At 46.2% G+C, this 24299-nt stretch overlaps 1 protein-coding gene across 2 annotated transcripts in view; it reads left to right on the top strand.

The window, feature by feature from the left end:
* The window catches only part of ARMC9 (armadillo repeat containing 9), a 100709-nt gene that overhangs the window by 23905 nt on the left and 52505 nt on the right, over window positions 1-24299 (top strand). For both annotated transcript variants that reach the window (XM_084891779.1, XM_084891780.1), the window contains exons 10-18: window positions 5129-5163; window positions 5640-5751; window positions 8448-8540; window positions 11121-11211; window positions 12521-12644; window positions 15150-15289; window positions 16431-16507; window positions 17867-17941; window positions 23456-23546. In XM_084891779.1, the coding sequence (XP_084747905.1) occupies window positions 5129-5163; window positions 5640-5751; window positions 8448-8540; window positions 11121-11211; window positions 12521-12644; window positions 15150-15289; window positions 16431-16507; window positions 17867-17941; window positions 23456-23546 (838 nt within the window). The remainder of the gene's footprint in view (window positions 1-5128; window positions 5164-5639; window positions 5752-8447; window positions 8541-11120; window positions 11212-12520; window positions 12645-15149; window positions 15290-16430; window positions 16508-17866; window positions 17942-23455; window positions 23547-24299) is intronic.

Below are 24299 nucleotides of genomic sequence, written 5' to 3'. Positions count from 1 at the left end.
ACTAAGTTCTGCACCAATTGAAAAATAGGACAAAGAAAAAGGAAAAAGCCGAAAATATTTTTGTCAATACTTATAAAACTTACATTGGAGAATATGGATTTTATTTGTAGGCAGGTGGGTTTCCCTTTTTTCTTAAATATATATTTTTATTGATTTCAGAGAGGAAGGGAGAGGGAGAGAGAGAGAAATATCAGTGATGTGAGAGAATCATCAATTGGCTGCCTCCTGCACATGCCCACTGGGGATGGAGCCCACAATCCAGGCATGTGCCCCTACCGGAATCAAATCTGGGACCCTTCAAGTCTGTAGGCCGACACTATCCACTGAGCCAAACTGTCTAGGGCTCCCCCTCCCCTCCTTTTTTTTTAAATTAAAAATTATGAAGTTTTATTAAAGGGTCTTAGGATTTGCAAAATGAAAACATAGCATATTCCAAAGAAGAAAGAAAAAGCTGAGAGTTTTAAAAAGCACACATTTGAGAATAGTCAGTCCTGCATTCTTAGTCCCAGATTAGTTATCTTAAGAGACACTTGCATCTCCAGCACAGGAACATCCTATCTAATAAAAGAGTATTTTACAAATTAACCATCACTCCACAACAAAAATGGCGGCCTGCTGGGGTGTCTGGGCCTGTCCACCCAAGGGGGCGGATCCAACCTTCCTGATCCACCAGTGCTGCAGAGTCTGGGCCCCTCTGCCCCTTGGGGACCAAGCGGCGGGCAGACAGAGCCAGGACAGACTTGCAGGAACCAAGCGGCGAGCCTGTCAGCCCGTCGGGGTTTGCACAGACCAAACGGAGAAGCTGGATCTGCCCCCAGACACGGCAGACAGAGCCCGGACAGCAGGGCTTGGGAGCCTCTTTCGCAGGGTGATGACTGTGAAGCCCAGGCCGGGCAGACAGAACCTGGACAGCAGGGCTTGGGGGCTTCCTTCGCGCAGTGAAGCCCCAGGACCAGCAGACAGAGCCCAGACAGCAGAGTTTGGGGGCTTCCTTAGTAAGGTGGTGGCGGGAGCACCCCAGGCCCCACAGACAGAGCCAGGACAACAGGGCATGGGGACTTCCTTAGTGTGTCGGTGTCAGCGAAGCCCCCAGGCCTGGCAGACAGAGCACACTGCAGGGATTGGGGCTTCCTTCGTATGGCACATGGCGGAGGCAGGCAGAGAGCAGAGAGCAGGGCATGGGGGCTTCATCTCCATGGCTGTAGTGAAACCCCCAGACCCGCAGAGAGCAGAGAACCATGGGAGTGGGCCTAAGCCTTCAGTAGGACATCCCCTGAGAGCTCCTGAATTGTAGAGAGTGCAGGTTGAGCTGAGGGACCCCCGTACATGAATTTCGTGCACAGGGCCTCTAGTTCTTGATATAATTCTTCAGAGGTGTATCAATGGAATTTAGGTAAATCTAGGAAACTGATGGTTCCCTACTTTTGAACCCTGGAATTAAAGAAACGTACCCACCCGTCATGCACAGCTCTGGCCAAGCCTCTTACTACCACCACCACCGGGAGCAGAGCTGCCCTGTGCTCTCTGGGCAGGCTCATGGCCTGGAGTGAGGGGGTCGGGAGGGAAGGGTGAGGGTCACACTGGTGGAGGCCCTATGGAGGAAATTCGTGAGTGGGAAGAAATGTGTTTCCGTTCTGCCTAGTTCATGCCCAGTTAACTGTGTTCAGCAGTCTGCTCGCGGTATCCGAGCTGGCAGTCAGCACCAGGTGCCCCAGAAGGACTGATAAGAACGGGATTGATTTTTTTGAGACCAGAACTCTCCCAGGCGGCCTCTCCCAGTACAACTGCCTGTCACTACCCTGACCTCAGGCTTGTCATTTGGTCATCCTTACCAATCATCTGAGATCAGCCAGGGAAAGGAGAAGGAGGGAAACTTCTTCCTCAGGACACAGTCTCAGTTTTCTAAGATTACACAAGTGATACCAGAGTATGTGTGCGCTGGAAAATATAACAATGTAGTAGTAAATGGAGCAAAACACAAATCTCTTCCCTTCCTCACACTCACCACACCTCGCCTTCCTCTCGCAGTAACCTGTTGACTCCGTTTCACATGCATCCTTCCAGACCTTTAGAAATTAAATATAACTAGGGTTTTATTGCACATAGCATTCTGCAGCTGTCTCTTAACAGGGCCTTTTAAATCTTCCATATCCGCTTAGCATGTTTGTATTTCCCTTGCCTGCTAGTTTTAATTGGGAACAGTAGCACATTAATCATTATTCTAGCAGACATTTAGGCCGCTTTTTAATTGTTTGCTATTTCTAGTCTTGCAACATGCATCTTTATATGCTGCAAAAAGCATCTGAGAGCATCTTGCTCTGTCTTTCTCTTATTAGCCCCCAATCTGCACTGGGCAAGCATGAATGCAGAAACAGTCTGAAGGTGATAATCTGAGTGTAGCCCCTGGGTGAATCCCAGTCCCACCGAATGACACCTCTGGGTTTGTGGATTCATTGGAGGGGGAAGTTTCCATTTATGCATCCAGGGAAAAGGGCCCATTTGAGAATTAACTCTTTCTTTCTTCAGCAACTCCAAGTAGACCTCATTGGAAATACAAGTTAAAATATTTCCAGGTGTGACAGCATTAAAGCCATTAAAGGCCCAGTGCATGTGGATCTTAGAAAGCATCTACCTCCGCGGTCAGCCACCTTGGTTAGCAATGAACCCAGCGGGGCCTGGGGGAGGTGGAGTGGCCCTTTTCCAGGACAGCCTGGTGCAGCTGCTCAGGGGTCTTCCTGAAGCTTCCGTTGTGGGGACCGGAACTATGGCTTGAAGGCCAACATCTTCAGTCCCTGAATTCTCCCTTATGTGCCTTTCTAAGTCTTAGCAAGGTGCCTGCCCTCGGCCCTCATCACCACTGCGTTTTGAGGCAGTCTTTCTGGGCCAGAGCTCTGTATGTCAGCGAGGGGTTGCACAGCTGGCTCCCCGTCCCTGCTACTTCTCATATACCGTGCTGTCCCGTACCTGTACTGACCTTGGTGACCCGAGGACTTGAACACCTTTGATCTCAACCAGTTGGTAGGGTGTAATTGCACAAAAGCTAATGGCATAGGGTGACTGTGCCGTTAGCTTGGCTCTTTCCCCGATCTCTAAGCCCAGACTCCGTACCTTCTCCCCGTGAATGTCTGACAGGCACGTCACATTGTCTCTGTCTAAATCCGAGCTCATCTTTTTCTTCCAACAAGTGGTCTCTCCCCACTGTGTTTCCTGTCTAGTGAATGATACTCTGGCAACCCCTGGGAAGCATTCAAGGCCCTTCCCATCAAGTCCAAAATGCTCAGCACGGAGTCCATGGCCGTCCCTGACCTGATGCCCATCTGGCCCTCCAGGCTCAGCTCAGGCCCAGAAACCCCATGAGCTCCAGCACCCCAGTTCCATCACTTCCCCGGGTGTGGGTGTAGCTGCATGTTGCTCTGTTTTTCTTATTAGCCCCCTTATTTGCACCTGGCCCACAGGTCCCTGAAGCAGGTGCCCTGGATGACCTGGGGAGCCCAAGAGGCTCCTGCCCAAGAAGCTTCTGTGGAGCTTGGGAGCTCATTCAGGCGTTCGCCCATTCTCCACCTACTTAGCTCCATTTCCAAATCTCATTCGCAGCTTTCCGTGCCAGCCGCCCCCTCCTGCTCGCACAACCCTGCATTTCACGTTGTGCGAGTCCCCCTTCTCATTACAGTGTTGGCCTTCCCCACGGGATGGGATGTTCCTCTGGTTCTCCACTTCCTTCCGGTGGCTAAGGCACATTTCCTCATGTGTCCCACTGAGATCTTTAACCTCCCCTGAGTAAACATTCCCCTTGAGGGCGCTTGCCAGATGACCTGCCTTTGCTGTTCCCCTGCCGTCTTTTAATTAAAAAAAAAAAAAAAAAAAAAAAAAAAAATCTAGGGTTAAAAAAATTTTAAACATTATCATGAGCTGTTTAAAAGCAGGGCGTGGTGACTCCGGGGTGGGAACCTGCCTGTTGTGTAAATCCTGCGGCGAAGCAACAGATAAACCAGTGGAGACACCAGTGCAGGATTCTGAGTGCCCACGTCAGAAGTCAGTCTGTTCACTCCCTCATACAACACATGTCGGTGAGTGCCTCTGTGTGTCCAAGCACTGTTCCCGGTGCTGGGACACGAGGGTGCTGAACCGCCAGCAGCTGTGGCACCAATGTCTGCTAAAGAGAGAGACACCGAAGTGTTGCAAGATAATCACAAATCAACATGAGAAGTGTGGGTGATGACCATTCGACATATGAGGCCCCACAGATGGCTGAGACTTCCTCTCTTTGCCTCTACTTCATTTGTTTTCTGGAGTTCTTTAAAATCTATTGCCAACATATCATTTCACCCGCAGAGAAGTCAGTATTTCTAACAGAGAAGGGCTTTGAAAAGCAAACCAGATTATAACCACAATGTCTCAGACAATAAGCATCGGTCCCCTAGCATCATGTAATACCAGTGCACCCTGTGTTCCATTTTCTCAAAATATCGTTTTGCATTTGGTTAGAGTCAGTTCATACAAGTGCCACCCAAAGCATTGGTTTATTTCTATTTTAGTATATGTTTAATATAGCATTGCGTGTAGTGGCCAAAAGGGAGAGGGAACACGCAATGTGGATACCCATAAAGCGGGCGATGATCTAGATTACAGAGGAGTGGGATGGGAGGGGATTATTTATCTTCTTCTACAAACACCTCTATATTTCTATAAGCACTTCTATAGTGTTTGACTTGGTACGAAGTGGCAATGTGTTCTTTTTATACTCAAAGATAACATTTTAATAAAGAAAAAAACAAGGTAATTAAATGATTTTTATGGCTTCGTCCTCTCTTCTGTCTTTCACCTGGCAGCTTTAATACCTCTGGGAGTTTGGTCAGGAGAACCCACCTGGGATTTTATAGGTTGTTCCTGGGAGTGGAGTAGCCCCAAACCAAGGGGTGGATGGCTTGGGAAATGCATTAGTAGTGTATTGATTAACTTCGACTTGGGCTAATTTTTAAAATATATGATTCTGGTTGGAGAACCCTGGTAGACCAGAAACTTTGCAGATCTGTAGATTTTGTGCTGTTACAGTAATTCAGGGTCAATGCACAGCCATCAATGAGTAACACGGTCTGTTCTTTTCTGTTCCCTCGCCCCCACCCTCCAGGCTTCAACCATGTTAAGAGCCTCTTTGGCACCCATGTGAGTAATTGCTCTTAGAAATCGTTATTGAGGAATAGCTGTGGGTAAATTGGATTTCCAAGTAACTTTAATATATGCTCATCTGAACAGCTGAGCTCCATGTGGATAGTAAAGGAAATACCAGTAATTATAAGTAATAGTATTAAGCCAGAAGTGTCTTTTAATCTTAAGTATTTGTTTTGGTGAGGTAACCTCAAATAGAAAAGCTTGTTATAGAAACTATAAAATAGTTTCTATAATATTCTCTAGAAATCGATTTAATTTACTGTCACCAGGCAGTCAGCAGAGAGTTACAATGTCTAAATTTTGTGTTCTCTGTCGACGGGCTGCAGATAGCATTGTGAGCCTGAGCATTTCTATCCAGAGCTATTGTGTTGTCACCGTGGGGGTGTCTGATGCACGGGACCTTCACCAGGCAGGTGTTTTGAACATCCCCTTTGCCCTCTCTTTCTCTTTGAACGTGTGCTGCTGAGTAGGAAACTGAAGGATGTCCCACTGCTGCCCTCCTTGGATTATGAGAAACTGAAGAGGGATTTGATTTTGGGGAGCGACCGCTTGAAAGCTTTCTTGCTGCAGGCTCTGCGCTGGGTACGTATCTTTCCCTCGAAGCTGAGAAAAAGACTGCTGGCTTATTGGGCTGCTACCCTGCTTGCATCTTTTAGCCCATCTACTGAGACCTTCCTTCCTGCTGCCTGCTGACACCCGAGCTAAAGTGAAAACAGCTCCTGAAGTATAGCCTGGCCTCTCTTTAAAAACTCCTTCACTGGCCTCACTGTGGCCATTGCCTTCCTGAGGCCGTTTCTCACAAGCAGTTCTAGGCCCAGGGGACTTCCTGTCACCCAGCCCCTTCCCGGTCGAGTCACACTGACAGCTGGTGGGGTCCGCCTGGTTCTCACAAAGCCCCCGGTGTTCACGGCCACACGAGCAGGCCTCAGGGTGAAAACTACTCCCATTCCTGTGAGGGAAATAGAGTCTAACTTGTTGCTTCTCTCCCCCCTCGGCATGTCGATCGTGGGTAAGACAGTGGTCCTCAAGCTCTTTGCTCTCAGACCCCTTTACTCTCTCAGGAATTACTCAGGACCCCAAAGAGCTCTAGTTTACGTGAATTTTATTTACCAATACTTACAGTGTTAGAAATTAAAACTGAGAAATTATAAAATGTATACTTATCAATCATTTAAGATGAACAATGATAAACCCAGGCTATAGCAACCTATTTTTTTTAAAAATTTATCTTCCAAAGCAAAAATAAATAAATAAATAAATAAATAAATAAAATTAGAAGAGCAGCATTGTTTTATAGTTTGCAGAATTCTTTTTTTAAATATATTTTATTGATTTTGTACAGAGAGGAAGGGAGAGAGAGAGTTAGAAACATCGATGAGAGAGAGTCATCAATCAGCTGCCTCTTGCACACCCCCTACTGGGGATATGCTCGCAACCAAGGTACATGCCCTTGACCGGAATCGAACCCGGGTCCCTTCAGTCCCCAAGCCGACGCTCTATCCATTGAGCCAAACCGATTTTGGCTGCAGAATTCTTTTGTCTGGCTTCGTGAAGGACAGCTGGATTCTCATATTTGCTCCTGCATTTGATTTGTCACAGTAACACTTCACATAGCCTCTGAGAGACTGTGGGTGAAAACAACATTATGCTTAGTAGTATTATGAAAACAGTGGTGACCATATAGACTCCCCAAAAGGCCTTCGGAACCCTGGGTTCCCCAGACTCCACTTTGAGAAGTGTAGGTCTAAGCTAACATTGGTTAGCTGCTGAACTGGATGATGCATTCTAACTCACCCTGGAATAATGTCAAACTCCTTCATGGACCCTCGAATTTCAGCGTGCCTTGGCATCAGTATGCCTTTGAGCAGTTTCCCCATCTGGATAGAAAAAGGTCTGTCTCCTCTCTCGCACGTCCGAGGCCTGCGTGCTTCCTGTGACAAGGTCTGGAGTGCTCCGAGGAGGTGCCAGAAGCAGCAGGAGGAGTCCTGTGTCAGTCGCGATGTCTGCTCATCGGGAGCTGACCAGATGGGTGTGGCGGCATGATTCATCTCTGGTGGCCATCCCTGCCCCATGTTTGCCTCTCTGCTCAGGGGAGCAAACTCATCTTGTCTTTGGCTCTTCCAATCAGTCGGTGCTCCTGAGCCTCTTGGTGAGACAGGATGTTCCAGAAAAGATAAACAGGTGTCTGAGTTTTGTCTGTGCCCCCTCCAGCATCTCTACTCCAGCCCCATGCCCCTCATCCCACCCAGTGCCCCAGGCCTGACCTCAGTGAACTGGACAGAAGGGTGGCACCACAGATGGGGCACGCCTGGCACCACCTCCTTTAACCTAGTCCTCTCCCCGGTTGGGCCTCCCTCCTTGGCTATGCTGGCCCAGTCTGTCAGCGACACCAGCCTCCGCCTTTCAGTTCTGGGGGCTCTGCGGCTCTTTTTGACCTCTCCCCCCACCCCTTGTCCTTTACACGGCAGCTTGACCTCTGCCAGAGCAGAGCCTGCAGTCTCAGGGATCATCTATTAATAGTAAGATTTTCCTGCAAAAGTAAGGACATTTGCTCACGTTAGACATGTGGTTTTCTTATATCCTAAACTCATGCCAATCCACAAGCACACACCATTTCCCATGCTCCATTTTCCTTCTAGCCCTGCGGACAGTAAGGAAATTCTAACTTAAAACAGCACGATTTAGGCTTTTCAGAATCTACAAAATTCTACCTAGCCACCCCTACACACACAAACACACACACACACACACACACACACACAGTATTGCTGTGTCAATCCTAATAAAATCTATTTTGTTGGTATGGCTTTCATTTTGAGCCCTCTACAACTTCCCCTGTGCCCACCCCTGTACTTTCCACCGCCCTAAGCTGGCCCACACTCTCCCCACCACACTCACATCCTCTGTGCTGGCTGACAGTCTGCTCACCCTTCAGAGACCAACTCTTGAACCCCTTCCTGAAAAAAAAAAAAAAAAAAAATTCTCTCCAGGCATTGGTGAGTGCTCCCTTATCTGTACATGCACAATCCAGACATTTTCTCACTCCCCTGAAAATGTCACATGTGTAGGTTAACTCCTACATCTCCCATATCATCCACTTAGAAGTACATCATAATTTCTTATTAGTGGATAGGTTGGCTGCTTACCTCGCTCTGCAGGATGTTACTTATTCTGTTTAGGTAAATGCTTAGTTACTGGGCCTGCCATTTAAAGCATACCCACTCTGCAGACATTGTCCTCCACGGTCAGACTTGTTTCTTTTGCTTCTCTTTGTTCAGCGCTTGACCACATCCCATCCGGGGGAGCAGAGGGAGACCGTGCTGCAAGCCTACATCAGCAACGACCTCTTGGACTGCCATGGCCACAGCCAGGTGGGTGAGCGATGGGCCGGGGCCCAGCGGGGCCTTTGTTCCTCGGGAATGGTCCTAGCCGTTGGGGAGATGTCCATTTCTGCATGTTTCAACCTAGTGACTGTGTCAGCCTGAGCTCCTCAGCTCTGCTCTTCACCCTGAATGTCAGCCCCCTCTTCACGTCTGATAAAGAGTCCTAACAAGTTAGAACTGCTGGATTCAGCTCTGGAGCTCTGTCCTGCCATGTTTTCTCTTCTCAAAGTCCCAAGTCTTTTCCTCACCCTAGTTTATCTTGAGCCCTGAAATCTCAGCATGATTTATGATCGGCAAGGTAGGTAAGCAAATTCAGTGTTTCTTCTTTCTTTTTTATTTTGGAGAATATGTTTTTATTGATTTTTACACAGAGAGAGGAAGGCTGAAGAAGAGAGAGAAACATAATATGAGAGAGAAACATGGGTTGGTTGCCTTTCATACATGCCCCAACCAGGGATTGAACCTGATACCTAGGTATGTGCCCTGACCAGGAATCAAACTCACAACCATTTGGTGTATGGGATAATGCTCCAACTAAGTGAGCCACCGACCAGGGTGCAAATTCAGTGTTTTTTCACTTGGGCCTGCCTTAAAATGTGTCCAACACCGTATTTGTATATAGCTCTGGGCCAGCTTGTTCTAGTGGGGAAATGTAGGATTTGGAGTGAGATGAACTAGTTCCAGACCTCTGCCCTACCCCGTACCCCCTATGACATACCTTTCATGGGGTGTACTTGGGTTCACTGGGCACTTAGCCAGCCCTTTCAGTCTGACAGCTTTAGTTCTGGGAACTTTCCTGAGTTATTTTGTAGCTGAGTCCTTCAGTTCTCTCTCTGTCTCTCTTTGAGTGTCGGACCTCCTCTTGAACTAATTCTCTCTCTCTTTTTTTATCTTCTGTCTCATATTTTCCTTTTTTTTTTTTTTTTAACTCCACTTTCTGGGAGATTTTCATTTCCTTTTTTATAGCATTCTGTTGTTTTGTAGATAACATTAACTCCTGATACCTTTAAGTATTATTAGTGACATCTTTTTGTTTACATTTTGTTATCCCTGCCTAGTCTCATTTCTTCTAAGTTTGTTCCATTAACCCCCTCCCCCTGTTTATCTTGGCCCTATTTTCCATGTTAGAAACTTGGACTTGTGGTAGACCTTGGTTATCTCCTAATGCTTAGAGTGGAGGACTGAAAAGCCTATGGGAATTCTGAGTGTGAGGGCAGGGACTGTAGACAGAGGCTCCCACTGGGAGTGAGCCAGGTGGGCCATGTGTCAGGGGCGCTGACTTCAGGACTGTAGTTCTTTCTCTTGGGCCAGCCATTTTCCTCCAAGAAGAGTTTTCTGGTCTTCCTCCTAAAGGGAAGGGTCTGGTTCCCAATGTTCTGGGAGCCAGGTAGGGGGAGAGGACTGGGCATGGCTCTTTAGACCCCCCATTTTGGTGTAGAAGCCCTTCTCACCTGGGCCTAGTGTCCCCCATCCAGAGACCCTTGTTACCATAACAAGAGAGCACCTGACCTCTGGCGAGAGGGGAGTTAGAATTTCCTAACTTAAAACAGCACGATTTAGGCTTTTCAGAGGGGAGAACAGCAGTGGAGGAGCAGCATGAGCTGCTTCTTTAACAGCTTTCATTTGTTCATAATTGTTTTTCTCACATCTTGAGCCTTTGAGGATTAAGTGATGTAAGTGGGGTTACCTTCCCTTTTAAAAAAAATATATTTTATTGATTTTCCACAGAGAGGAAGGGAAAGGGACAGAGAGCTAGAAACGTCGATGAGAGAGAAACATCGACCAGCTGCCTCCTGCACACCTCTCTCTGGGGATGTGCCCGCAACCAATGAACATGCCCTTGACCGGAATTGAACCTAGGACCAGACCAACGCTCTATCCACTGAGCCAAACTGGTTTTGGCGGGGTTACCTTCTTATTGCCCACATAGCATCCTTGAGTCTACTAAGTCTTTCCATCTATATTCCCACTTCCAAAATTGTGTTGTTGTAATTTCTTTTGCTGTTCTCTCAGATCTTGAGAATTTGTGTCATTCTTTAAAATCCATTTACTATAGTTTTACTGTGGCTTCAGGGAACCAAACTAGAAGTGTGTGTTTAATCTGTCATCCTAACCTAACTTCCAGGTTAGGATGACAGATTAAACACACACTTAATTAAACACACATCAAAATAAGAGAAAACCATATTTCTGCCTTTGTATCAATCATTTTTTAAATAATTTTTTTCATTTTTCAATTATAGTTGACATACTGTATTATATTACAGTAGTTTCAGGTGTACAACATAGTGGTTAGACATTTATATAACTTTGGCAGTGATCACCCTGATAAGTCGAGTATCCATCATATAATTCTTTTAATTTAAAAGTTAAAATGACTAGTATTCATCAAATCTCAGGAAAAATCAGTTGGCCATCAAGATTTCCAGAGGAACTCTTTGGCTTTAGTCTGTTTATCTCACTTGTAATAAATGTGTACAGAGGAAGACAACAGCGGCCCCACGGAGGAGCCACGGTTGTCTCTCCCGGTCTCTGATTCCCTTGTCCCTGCCTCTCTGCTGCCCCCAGAGGAGCGTGCTGCAGCTGCTGCACGGGAGGAGCGACGTGGTGCGCCAGTACATGGCCAGGCTCATCAACGCCATCGCGTCCCTAGCAGAAGGTGAGACGCCAGCTTTTCTTCAAAGAGAAGAGCTAGGCCTTACTGATGCATTTTTTCCATTTAAAAATGGACGTTCTTCTCCAATTTTTTTAGAGATGATGTATGTATGTTTCCTCAATTTATGCCTGTTTAATGCATCTAAGGTTTTTTGTGAAAATTGGATGTTGTCATATTGCTGTACTTTATGCCAGAGCAAATTTTGACGGTTTTGGAGTTTCTTTTGTAAGCCTTCTGGCTTTACTTTATAAGCTTTCTGGTCTTATAACTGTAAGTTTTGGATTGCCTTCAGTTCTATAATAGATAATACATTTTCTATAATTTTCTATGTCAATATATTAAGGCTGGTGACACAATTAACGCTGATCCCAATAATTGCATCATTTCCTGCAAAAGGCTAGAAGATTTAAAAGTTCCAAAGATAACATGCCAGTGTGACTGAATTCAAATGATTTTACAAAGTGTCGTTATCTTCCAAGTTTAAGTTGAGCTTTTTTTAGAGTGAATAAAGGGAGTTTCAAATTATGACTATATGATACTCCAAAAATGTGTCCCTTCATTTATTTGTACATTTTCATCTGTTTAGTAAACAGTTATCATAAGCCAGGGTATGTGCCAAGGACCATTTATATAATACTGTTGAAATTTATGTCCAAAATTAGCATTTCTATCAAGCCACGAGCCCACAACAGGCTAGTGATAATTCAAACCCTACTCTAGGGTTCCAGGCCTGGTCCCCAACCTCCCTGGGCCATGGGCACGTCCAGAAGGAGCAAGGGGTGTGGCCAGAAAGCACTGCTGATGGATTCATGACCCACAGGTTTCCCTCCCCGTTCTTCTCCTCGATCTGACTTTCGGGTTCAAGATTTCAGGTGAACAAAGGACAATGCTCCCCACAAGAACACAGTGGTAAATTAGGTTTAGATTACAAGAAGGGGTTTTCTATTACTTGATAGTTGGTTGACTAAAACCAGTGTTGCAGAAGAATATGTGTTAACTAGAGGCCCAATGCACAAAATTCGTGCAAGAGGAGGCCTTCCTTCCCCCAGCCCACAGCACCAGCTTCCCTTTGGCACCCGGGACCCGGGCTTCCCTCGCAGCCCCGGCTTTGTCCAGAAGGTCATCCCGAAGGACATCTGGTCTAATTAGCATATTACACTTATTTTTATAGATAGGTTTTTTAGAATCTAAAATTATATATGCTCTGCATGTGCTAAATGCAAAGGTTTCATAGAAAGTGGTTTTGGAGCATGAACTTAACACAGGAGCAGTCTTCCCTCTTTTACTTGTTCATCTCTGGTTGTGTTACCAGGTCGCCTCTACCTTGCCCAGAGCACAAAGGTGCTGCGGATGCTGGAGGAGAGGCTGAAGGAGGAAGACAAGGACGTCGTCACCAGGGAGAATGTGCTCGGGGCCTTGCAGAAGTTTAGCCTCAGGTGCTGACCGTGCAGCAGGTCACAGCAGCTCCTGCAAAATCAAAGTGGGGTTTTCAGAAGCCGCTGTTTTGTGTTTGTTTAGCCCAATGACACCCCAAAAGGCAGATGACATTTTTCAGCTAACACCTAGGCAGCTCACCTCAAATGTGATGGAGGAAGATGACTTAAAAGAGCTATTGTAGCCTCCTAGTGAGCATGATTGTGTCTCAGCTTCACAGAGCCTCAGCCTTCCCATGGTGACAGTCTCGTGTCCCACGATGAATAGTCACAGCAGGTGGGCGAGGCGGCTCCAGGCCCTGTCCACGTGTCCCAAAAGCACACCCTGGCGTCTCAGCCCTGACACCGTTGTGCCTTGGAACTGCTCCACATTAGAAATTTAAAAAGTCAGACACCCCTTCTTTAGCCAGGTCTGGTGTCCTCACAGCTTTCTTTTTTAATCCCTAGCTTTATTGAGGTGTGCTTTACATACCACCAAATTCACCCATGTTAAGTGTACAGTTCAGTGATTTTTAGTATATTACAGAGTTGTACAGCCATCACCAGAGTCTAATTTTAGAACATTCACATCACCACAGAAGGAGCTTCATGCCTGTTTACAGTCACTCCTAAGTCCCATCCTGAGCCCAGGTACCCATGACTCTGCTTCCTGTAGACCTCCCTGTCCTGGATGTTTGATTAACTGGAATCAGATAAGGTGGCTCCTTTGTGACTGGCTTCTTCCACTTAGCACAGTGTTTTTGAGGTTCATCCATGTTATATAGCATGTGTCGGTGCTTTGTTCCTTTGTATTGCTGAATGGCATTCTATTATGTGGAGAGACCACAATCCTCAGTGAGTGGATATTTGGGGTTCTTTCCACTTTGGGCTATTATGCAGGATGAACTTTGCATACAAGTCTTTTTATATATTTTGTTGTTGTTTTTTAAATTGATTTCAAAGAGGAAGGGAAATGGAGAGAGAGAGAGAGAGAAACATCAATAATGAGAGAGAATTATTGATCAGCTGCCTCCTGCACGCCCCCTACTGGGGATTGAGCCCACAACCTGGGCATGTGCCCAGGACCCTTCAGGCTGACACTCTATCCACTGAGCAAACCAACTAGGGAGCATATGGGTCTTTGTGTGGCCATGCTTTCATTTCTCCTGGGTAGGTATCTAGGAGTGGAATTGCTGGATCTTAAGCTGATTCTTCCAGCATCCACAGTCCCTCATGACCACCTTGCTTTCTCTTTGATTTTATTAAAAATTCTAGTACCTCGAGTCCTTAACCTTTCCTGAACACACTTCCTTCCCATCAGTGTGGGTGACCTGCCAGTCTGCCAAATGACAATCTACGTGTGTGTATGCTTAGTGGGGAAAAGTGGCACGTAGTCAGCTATTGCTTTCTGCCAGGTTCCTGCCAATGAAAATTTCTTATCCTGACTCTATGAATTGAAAAGAACTGTGAATAATCTCCAGAGTTATTACTTCCTCAGATCACATAAACACTTCATTTCTGTTTGTTTAAAAAGATAATAGCCAACTGGAAATTTTTTAGAAATTCAATAGCTTAGTTAAATAACAGCTAAGATAAGGGGAAGAAATACTTCCGCCTGGCAATGCAAATATTTACTTACAATTTTTCCTTTTCCTCCAAACAGTCATTTGAGCTTTTTGTTCTGGAAACATGCTAATGTTTTCCATGGTCTCTACAATGAAGGTAGAAAGTAGCTATGCTTACCGGGAGTGTGTGTCCTCACTGCATGCTCCTAACAGTCACCCATGGGTGTGAAGACCAGCACAAGCAGGTGCCGTCCCCTGGCAGTCTCTCCATGACCTGTCCCTCAGGAGGTGCACAGCATTGCTTAGATTTTCAGAGAATTCAGACAACTTCTCATGGTGGTATCAGGCTCAGGGTTATCAGTTCTTAAGGCCTGCGTGCTGATAGGCACCATGGCACATTCCGGTGAGGCACTGCATTTTGTAAGCTGTGACATCTGGACTTTGGGGGGAATATAGGTCTGTGTAAATTGTATTATCCAGGTCACTAAGTCATCCTTACTCTGTAGAGATCTGAATCAAAATGGTATTGAGCTGGGATTTTTTGTTTTGTTTTGTTTTTTGTTTTTGCTTCTCTCTTATGTTTTCTTTATTTTTTCACAGAGCAGAATGCCTAAGCTAGATGACAATAGACTGGAGTTCAGTAAATATTTGTTTGTCAGTGAACTATTTCTATGGCTCTGCTTCCTGGGTTAAGTAGACCAAAAACTATCAATAAATATTTTAAATATTGGAAAGGAATTCAAAGTAGGAGGCCTCCTTACTACCTTATCTTTCTTTAAACTCTTAATCATACCCATGAAAGGTAAAGAATTTGTTGTTTCAGTTGTATGGATCTGACAGTGAAATATTCCTCCGCATCAGTATCTCGTGCACTTGGTCTTCTCTGACATGCCTTGCTGTTGCTGTGTCCTCCTATGTGAAGTTTCTCACCAGCATGAATTGACCTGTGGGCTGTTTCCCCCAGGCGCCCGCTGCAGACAGCCATGATTCAGGATGGCCTCATCTTCTGGCTGATCGACATTCTGAAGGAGCCCGATTGCCTGTCCGACTACACGCTGGAGTACTCAGTGGCCCTGCTCATGAACCTCTGCCTCCGGAGTGCAGGTCTCACAGCCTCCCGGCCCGGGCCCCGGCTCCAGGCTCCAGGCTCTGGTGTGCGGGAGGGGAGAGGTCCTGACCCTCGAATCTGATGACCCAGGAGCCTATCATGGCTTCCTCTAGTCTCCCTTATAGAAAACCAGAGACAGGAGGAGTGTAAAGCATTTCCAACTGGGTATCAAGGTGTGAATCCCTGAAGCCAAAATACCAGTGGAAAGAATGTTTTATAGCTATATAGAAATTTCCATATACGTATATAACCACCTATATGCAATATGTGTATGTAGTATCTGCATTAAGAGGGAATTAAATTAGTTCATGTTTTTCTTCATCTTCATTGCGTGACTCAAAGGTAGGAGATTAAGAATTAGAATCCCTTCTGTCTGAAGGCAGAGAAGCATGTTCCCAAGATTGTACAGGATTAAGTTGGTGGCCGAGCCTGCTGCCTGCCCTTAGTCACAGGTCGTTCTGGTACTTGATCAATAAAGGTAATGATGTCAGCTTTCTACAGGCTCCGTCCCACTTAAGCGATGTGTTCCCTGTGGTGAAAGAAGCTTCCTTAGGAGAGGTGCCAAGGCCAGCCTGAGGCTGAGCTCGCTGAGCAGCCCAGGGTTGGCAGGTGGCGTAGCTACGTGGCTCAGGGCTGTTTGTAAGCAGCTCCTTCGCCCTCGGATGCTTTGTGAGCTGAGGCACGGTGTTGCTGACTGAGTAAATGACTGCTTCAGTCTTCTGTTTTAAAACTAGCCTGTGCACAAAGTCAGAGCCTCAAGCCATTACTAGTTCATAGTCAGCTTTTCTTATTACCCTTGGTTTATCTGCAGTGAGTGTTTGGATAACCTGTGTGATTTTGATGGTGATGGTCTGTGTGAGGCAGAATTTCACTGTGATGAAGAGCTTGTGCTCTGCCTGAAGGAAAATAACCCTATTTGCTGAGCACAGGGGTTGCCAGTCTATTCCTGTACTTCGTTCCGTGTCATCCTTTGAGGTAGATATTAATGATCTGCGGATCCCAGAGGAAGAAACTGGGGCCCAGGTTGGTTAAGTGACTGGCCCAAGGTGACACAGCTCATAAGCAGAGACTGACCTGGAACTGTGCTTCTGAGTTTAGACACGTCATGTTTGTTTTGTTTTGTTTTGTTTTCTTAAGGGAAGAACATGTGTGCCTCGGTGGCAGGCCTCGTGCTGAAAGTCCTTTCGGATCTGCTGGGCCATGAAAACCACGAGGTACTCAGCCCCCAGGGCTTGGGGAGGGCTGGCCGAGGACACTTACCACACTCTCCCTGCTGAGAGTATTTGTATAAGCTGCTTCAGAGCTTTCATAATTTCTGAATTCTAGACTCAGGAGCAGGAAGTCTTCCCGGCACGCCTCCCTTATTGGCACACCACCAGCACCGGCCTGTGCCGGCTGCCTCCTCAGTTGTTTTTCTCCTTGTCTTCCATGGTGCTTCATTCCCCGCATGGTGATATTCCTCTATTGTGATTAACATATGTCTGCGGACATGTAGGTAGTCTGAAAATGCATTAATATTATATGTGTTTATTTTATATAATAGTGTTGCAATCTAGATCTCATTACTTTTCTTACATTTTCCGTGTTTTCGGGACCTTTCTGTGTTGCTCTGTACACATCTCTGATGAACAGCTCTCACTACTGCAATATGGGCTTCCATTCACAGCCCTCCCACTTTCCCTGCCCCCTCCCCACGGTGCCCCCTCCCCAGGGTGCCCGCTCCCCAGGTCTGCCCACTTTGGTTGCCTCCAACTCTTGCCACCTGTGAAGTACACCTCTGTGAGTAAAACAGGAGAAACAAGTATAAATCTCAACTACACCGGCTCCAGTCCAGTGGTGGAGGCACGTGGGGGCAGAGCAGAGCCTCCACCGGGAGCTCAGGAAGAGCTCCCTCTGACATGTCTGAGCTGGTGTGAGAGGAGGAGTCATAGCTTTTTAGTGGGGAGTGCACCCAGCAAAGTGAACTGTTAGAACTGGGGCTCAGGCACAAGGCATGTCTCAGCGAGATGAGGGCGTCCTACACAGTGTGGACTCTGCAGTGTGCACTTCATGGCGGCAGGGAGGGTGGTGATAGAAGCCAAATCCTGAAGGGTACTGCGTGCTGCACTAAGGAGGTGAGACGGCCGAGGGCCCAGGCAGACTGTGGCCGGTGGTCGAGGTAGGGAGAGCGGGGATTTGGGCAGTGGTGTGACAGTTGGATTAAAGGATGTAAATCAAAGGTAGAGACTCGTTTGGAGTTTGATGTAGCCTAGATCATGGACATGTTGTCTGAACAAGGACAGTAGCATGCGGGTGGGAAAGGGGTTCCCATCAAAGACAGTGTGGGGACTCCACAAAGGAGAGTAAAAGCAGAGAGGAATCGGTGATGACTCTTGAGTTGCCAGCTGGATGACCAATGGCTGATTCTGAACTCTTCGTTATAGCTGTCACGGGGACATGCAAATGTAGAACATCTGTCATTTGGAGACACTCACCGTCCTCATCAGCCAGAGGGTCTCAACTGTGCTGTTTGATAATTGCGTTGTATAGTATGTGAGAACTTGCAAATGACTGTTTTTTTTCTCCCCTTAAAGATACAGCCGTATGTGAATGGAGCGCTCTACAGCATCCTCTCTATCCCGTCCGTTCGTGAGGAAGCGAGAGCGATGGTAAGAAACACTCTGAGACCTGTCCGCTTCTGTCAGTGCCACTGTCACTGTGAGAGCAGGGGCTTCCTGGGCCGGCCCCAGTGAGGGCTCTTAGATAGTTCATGAACCCCCAGAATTGTACACTAGGTACATCAGGATGTCCCCCAAAATGGACACACACTTTTAACAGCCGATGGTTCAATTTTGAAAATGAAATGTATTTGAATAAACACAGCCTTTATCATTACTCAGAGTCTGTGTATACATTTTTCTGGGACACCCTATATTTGCAATTTTTTTATGAAAGTCTGTAGCTTTTATCAGATTCTCAAGGGATCCCTTCAGTGATTAAGAACCACAGTGTTAAAAACTTTCCAGCAGGTTTATTTTTGGAAAGTTATCAACATTCTTTTTTAAATTTAAATGACATGTAAATTTGGGGCTTTAGGGATGTGTATGGATTGCTTAGTAGCAGAAGCTTAGCAGGAGAATGGTGAGATGGAGAAAACATCACTCAGATTCACCTGCTGGACTCCTGGAGGAGTCATGACAGCCTGAGAATTGGTACAATCAAAACTCTCTGAATCTGCAGACATTCTAGAGCAGCCTAATGGACAGAAAGGCTGGAGAAGATGGCATACAGCCGGACTTGTCTTGATTGCTAAACAGTGAATTCAGTTTTTACTGTGTCTACGTTAGTGCTTGTATTCCAAGTGTACAACAAGCCACAGGTGGTTAGTGTCATGTCTGGCGATGACAGATGTATTTAGATCTGATCCCCCAAACCTTGAGTTTTGTCCTTGGGATGGGATAGAGAGAGTGTGAAACCCCGTTAACAGTGTGCTTATTAAATGCTGTGATAGTCCAGCCGTCATGGTTCAGTGGTTGAGCATTGACCTGTGAACCGAGAGGTTGTGGTTTGATTCCCTGTCAGGGCACATGCAGGCTTGACCCCCAGTATGGTGCCAACAAGACATGGCCTTCCACTTTGTTTTGCTTACTTAGAAGAATTGTTCAATTTCTAGTTGGTCATCTAAATTACATCATCAGTTAGACCAGAGATAACAACTCATTTAGCTGTTCTGTGTGGTTGCAGTCTACGATGGGCCTTAATTGTCTACTGCTTTTAAATTAAAAATTTGTTTAATTTTTTTAAGAACAGGGGAGAATAAAAGTGATTAAATTCTGCATTATGGTCATTCAGGTGGGAGAGAGGAATTGTCAGCCAACCAGGGCACAAGGAACAAAACCTGGGCTGCAGAGAAAGAAAGAATGGAGGCGACATGGAATTAAAAGGGTGAAAGGCAGCATGGAGGAAAGACCTGCAGGGTGGAGAAGGCAGAGGGGATGGCAGTGAAGGGACAGGGACCAAGCAGGGAGGGGAGACACGAAGTTGTAAGATGTTAGAGAGGTTGGTCCCTAGAGGTCATCCTGGCCAGGGGTGACAGGGAGGAGAAGGGAGGGAAAGAGCTCAGAGACTGTGACCATGACCAGAGGTCTTAACTGGAGCCCTAGCAGGAGAGGAGAGAGCAATAACAGGGCAGAAAAAAGGTTGACTAAACAAGGTATCTAGGAAATCCCCAAATGTTTGGAAATGAAAGTGTTGCTGCTTGTAAGAGCTGTCTATTGCTGCATAGCAAATTACCCCAAAGCTTAGTGGCTTAAAAACGTTTTTATCCCCCTCTGTTTCTGTGGGAACAAGTTCAGGAGCAGGTGTTGGGATGGTCCGGCTGAAATTCTCGCGTTGTGTTAGCCAGGATTTCAGCCCAGGCAGCCCAGGCTTTAGTTCTAGTTGAATCCCTTCAGGTTTTCCTTTATGATTTCAGACACGCCTTTAGACAGCCTCTGAATTACTGTCTTGTGGGACGTGAAGAAGAAAAGCAGGACCACTTGGGAAAGGCGTAAGCAGCATAGCCTCCCTCTGGCATTTTAACAGGCGTTGGAGTCAAGGTCGGGAGGAACCCGGCAGCCTGAGCAGGGAAGCTTGGGGACACATCACCTAAGTGGCTGCCTACTTAACTGTTCATAAGAGAGGCCTCTAAGGGAGATTGTGGCCAAACTCTCAAAACCCTGAGATGTCCCACAGTTCACTCTTACCCCTGAGGAAGTTTTTCAATTGATAAAGGAATTAGATTCTTTTTGCATGTGACTAGAATAAAGCTAACCAGGCAATGGGGGGGGGGGGGGGGGGCACACACATCATAATCTCATCACCTTCCTCAGCTCCTGGTGTGCTGGGGAAGTGGAGGCAGAGCCGCCTTCTCAGCCTGCTGGTGTTCTCGGTGTGCACAGCCCTTTCCGAAGGCAGTTGGCCGTCTCCTTGAGAAACCACTAAAACCTCTGACTCATTTATTTTCCTCTGCTCATCTATGCAGAAAAGGAGCTTTACCAGAAGATACACATCTCAACATGTTTTTGTTTTGTTTTGTTTTTAATTTATTGCCCACCAGCATGGCTCAGTGGTTGAGCATCCTACTTTGAACCAGGAGGTCACAGTTCAATTTCTGGTCAGGGCACATGCCTGGGTTTCAGGCTGGATCTCCACTGGGGGCGTGCAGGAGGCAGCCGATCAGTGATTCTCTCTCACTGATGTTTCTATCTCTCTTTCCCCTCTCCCTTCTTCTCTGAAATCAATTTTTAAAATGTATCTTTATTATTGAAAGTATTACAGGTGTCCCCTTTCTCCCCCTACGGCCCCCCTCTACACCCCTTCAACACGTTTGTAATAGCGAAAACTGGAAGCAGCACGAGTTCCTGGTAACAGAGGAATTGCTAATGAAACAATGTCCAGGACTAATAGCTATTTGCTCCCAGGACTAATAGCTATTGACGATGATAATTAGGAAAAGCAGTGTGAGGCAGTGCGGAAAAATGAGAGATAAAAGCAGACTATATGACAGTATAACAACTCTGCTTTTGCAACTGTGTAAAACATTTGTGTACTTGTGGGAAATGACCAAGACTACATAAAAATATGTTAGTACCAAGTGCTATCACGTGGTTTTAAATAATAGGGAGAACAAGATACATGAGTGCCCTGGAGCCCCTGTGAACTTGGAGAGACTGCCACGGTCTGGGCCGGAGAGCAGAGCAGGGCAGTGGGGCTGCCCTAGCCCACCGCACCGATGGGCGGGAGCGCTCCCCGGGGAGGTAAACCTGCCAAACGTTCTGCCGGGCTGGCGCAGACCAGGTGCCCGGTCAGGAGCTGGGTTAGCAGCCACAGGGCCAGGAGGATGCCCATGTGCTCCATAGCCAGTAACAGCTGGACCACGGCAGCTTGTACCATGACCCCGGGCCCATGGCTCACGCCTGTGAAGCAAAGAGAAAAAACTGCCTCTGCTGGACCCCAAGGACTGGATGCGCCTGCTTCCCACCTGTCACATCACCCACTTTCAAACCAGTCTCACACGGGTACATTGATTGGCAGAATCTGGGTCCTGTGCCCATGGGATTGTTTATTAAGAAATCTTTCCTCAAATGGTCCTTCTAATTACAGAGAAGGAAGTTGTAATTTTCTTTTCTTTTTTTAACCACCAAGTAACAACTGAGCTAGAGCTACTAGTACATGCAAGAGGGCAAGTGGGGAAAAAAAAAAGATTTTTCAATATATGAGCAGATGATTGTTTGCAAAAGTCACGTCTGGGAAGGAAAAGATAGAGGAGAGCCTGAGTGAACATCTCACTCCGCTGGTGAAAATATTAAAGACATTGACCTTGACTGGTGCGTGGCGACCCTGGTCTTTGGCCTTTTAGGGCTTATACTGCTTTTGCTTCATACGCTCTTCCTTCTCTGGCCCTCACCTTGGGCGGAGGTGGAGAATGCAGAGACCAGTTTAGGAGATGGAGAGGCATACACTCAGCTTTCCTGACAGTGAAGGGCCTGTCGCTTTGGTCAGACAAGCCCAGGTGTCTGACTGGTCCCGCAGGAGCCCTCAGCACTGCTGACCTCGCCTGCTTTGAAATGCTCATATTGACTTAAGGGCTTTCCAGAGCTCTTTCCTCCCGACCCTCCTTCAGGTTCTCTTGAGCGCTTACCGACCTCTGCCTGCTAGCTGAGTGTTTCTGTTCCCTACAGTTCCATCCTCACCCCCTTCTCATTCTGCTATCACTGGGAATCTCCATTACCTGCCAGCTGTCTCTTCTGAGCCACAAGCCCCACAACAAGCACAGCCTCACCCCTTAATTGAGCATCTGCTGGGTGCTCGCCATTGGACTAGACACTATAGTTTTAGGCTTAATTTACAATGAAATGCACAGTCCCTACATGTGCATTTGACAAATTTATTCACCTACAAAACCAACACCCAACTATATACTTTATCTTTAAAACTCTCATGTTAGCTCAAGTTGCTATCCTCACTTGGAAGTTAAGAGAGGTAAAGTAATGTGACCAAGGTCACACAATTAATTGAGGAGAGCTAGGATGACAATCCAGATTTAACCTCTTTAGAAGGTGATGATGCTCTGCTTTATTTATTTTTTATTGATTTAGATAAAGGGAGGACAGGGGAGAGAGAAACATTGATTTGTTTCCCACTTATCTATGTGTTCATTGGTTGCTTCTTGTATGTACCCTGACCAGGATCAACCCCACCATCTTGGCGTATCAGGCAATGCTCTAACGAACTGAGATACCCAGCCAGGACTGATGCTCTGCTTTACATGCTGATAATCACCATGTTTAAAGCTACTCTTGGCGCTTCTTTAATTCAGTGCTAGAGCTATGGATTCCAACATGGCCTCCATGAGAAGGGAACTTGTTAGCTCATGTAACTGGACAGTCCAGGCATAAGTTTCAGGCACAGCTTGACCAGGGTCCACACGTTACTAGATCCATTTCTTTGCCTGCACCTCTGTACTCTGCTTCCTCTTTTGAGTTCATTATTAGATACTCATTTCCCTTGCGGTGGTGAGAAGGCTTCATCAGGTCATACATACTCATTCAAATCATGCAAGGAAAGAGAAGGGGAAACAGACACTTACCTCTGCATTTCCCTGAAATTCTGTTAGTATTGAAAGTTATGATGTCAGTATTTTGTAATAAAGTAAATGACATATAATGTAATGACTTTATACTTCTTTTGAATAATAAAATATTTACTGCTTTTAAGAAGGTCCTATTTGTTCATTTATTTCCCTGAGCATAGATTTTTACTTTGCAAAGACCAAATTTGGCCCTAAAATCTGGAAGGCAGTATATAAATTTAAGGAAAACACAGGAAAGACCCTCCTCCCCCCCCCCAAAAAAAAGAAAAACCAGCAACATATTGCCAAACTAAAGGAAATATTTATGCAGTAAAATTGTACGATAGGTGTGTTTGTTTTTGTTTGTTTGTTTGTTTGTTTTTTACTAAATGTGTTGTAATTGGGTCAGATAATTGACCAAAAAGGAAATAATTTCACTGTGCATTATAAAAAGAACAAAAGTAATTTAAAACACTGAGCTGAGGAATTTTCTTTGTGCAAATAGAGGAAGTGTTTGGGGGGATTAGCTGAAACTATGACATGTTAACGGCTACTCTCTCCAATGCCTTAGGGAATGGAGGACATCCTTCGCTGCTTCATGAAAGAAGGCAACGCTGAAATGATCCGCCAGATCGAATTCATCATCAAACAGCTTAATTCAGGTCTGTAATTCATCATCAAACAGCTTAATTCAGGTCTGTTTGATGCAAGAATCTATAATCTATCTCTTGAATCTTTCACATGTGCCAGAAAGATAAGAGAGGGCTTGTCATATCTTGGAGCTTATTCAAGAGCCCAAGCAAACCCAGAAACAAAAGTTCAAGCAGACAGTGAAGGCCACATTGTCCCCAAATCAACAATCATTTACCACAGTGTAGGCTGACAGTCAACAAAACCCTTCTCTGACTGTAAGTTCCCTTTATGTGAGTCTCTCCTAATTCTCCCCCCACCTCCAAAGAGTGGCTTCCCCGAGTCCTCTAATGAAGATCAGATAAATAATGAAGATGGATGCCGATCTTCCCAGCGCCTCTGTAGAAAATGTGATCCTCCTTTCACCTGCACTCATTCACTCCAGGAAAAGTTATGTTGCCATTGAGAGCATGGGAGGATGTGATCTTTCTATCCAGCTTCCTCCATTACCATGACAACCCACGTCCCATAATGAGCAGAAAGGCTGGTGAGGGATGCCTTGGATGGGACTGGGGTGGTGGGGAAACGCTTAGCGCTTCCTGTGGATTCCTGACTTGCACATGTGCCAGGGGCACTGCCAGCATCTAGGCCAAACATGTCACTTATGTCTCTACCTGTCCTTCCTGGACACCCAGCATCCACATCACTGAGAGTCCAAGTGCACGGATCTGCTCAGCACATGAACAAGGTAGAAAAGGAATCTCTCTATCTCTGCTCTGACCCCA

Source organism: Pipistrellus hanaki, assembly GCF_964339955.1.
Source record: "Pipistrellus hanaki genome assembly, chromosome: 8".
Classification (NCBI taxonomy): domain Eukaryota; kingdom Metazoa; phylum Chordata; class Mammalia; order Chiroptera; family Vespertilionidae; genus Pipistrellus; species Pipistrellus hanaki.
This window is presented reverse-complemented; position numbering and strand designations above follow the sequence as displayed.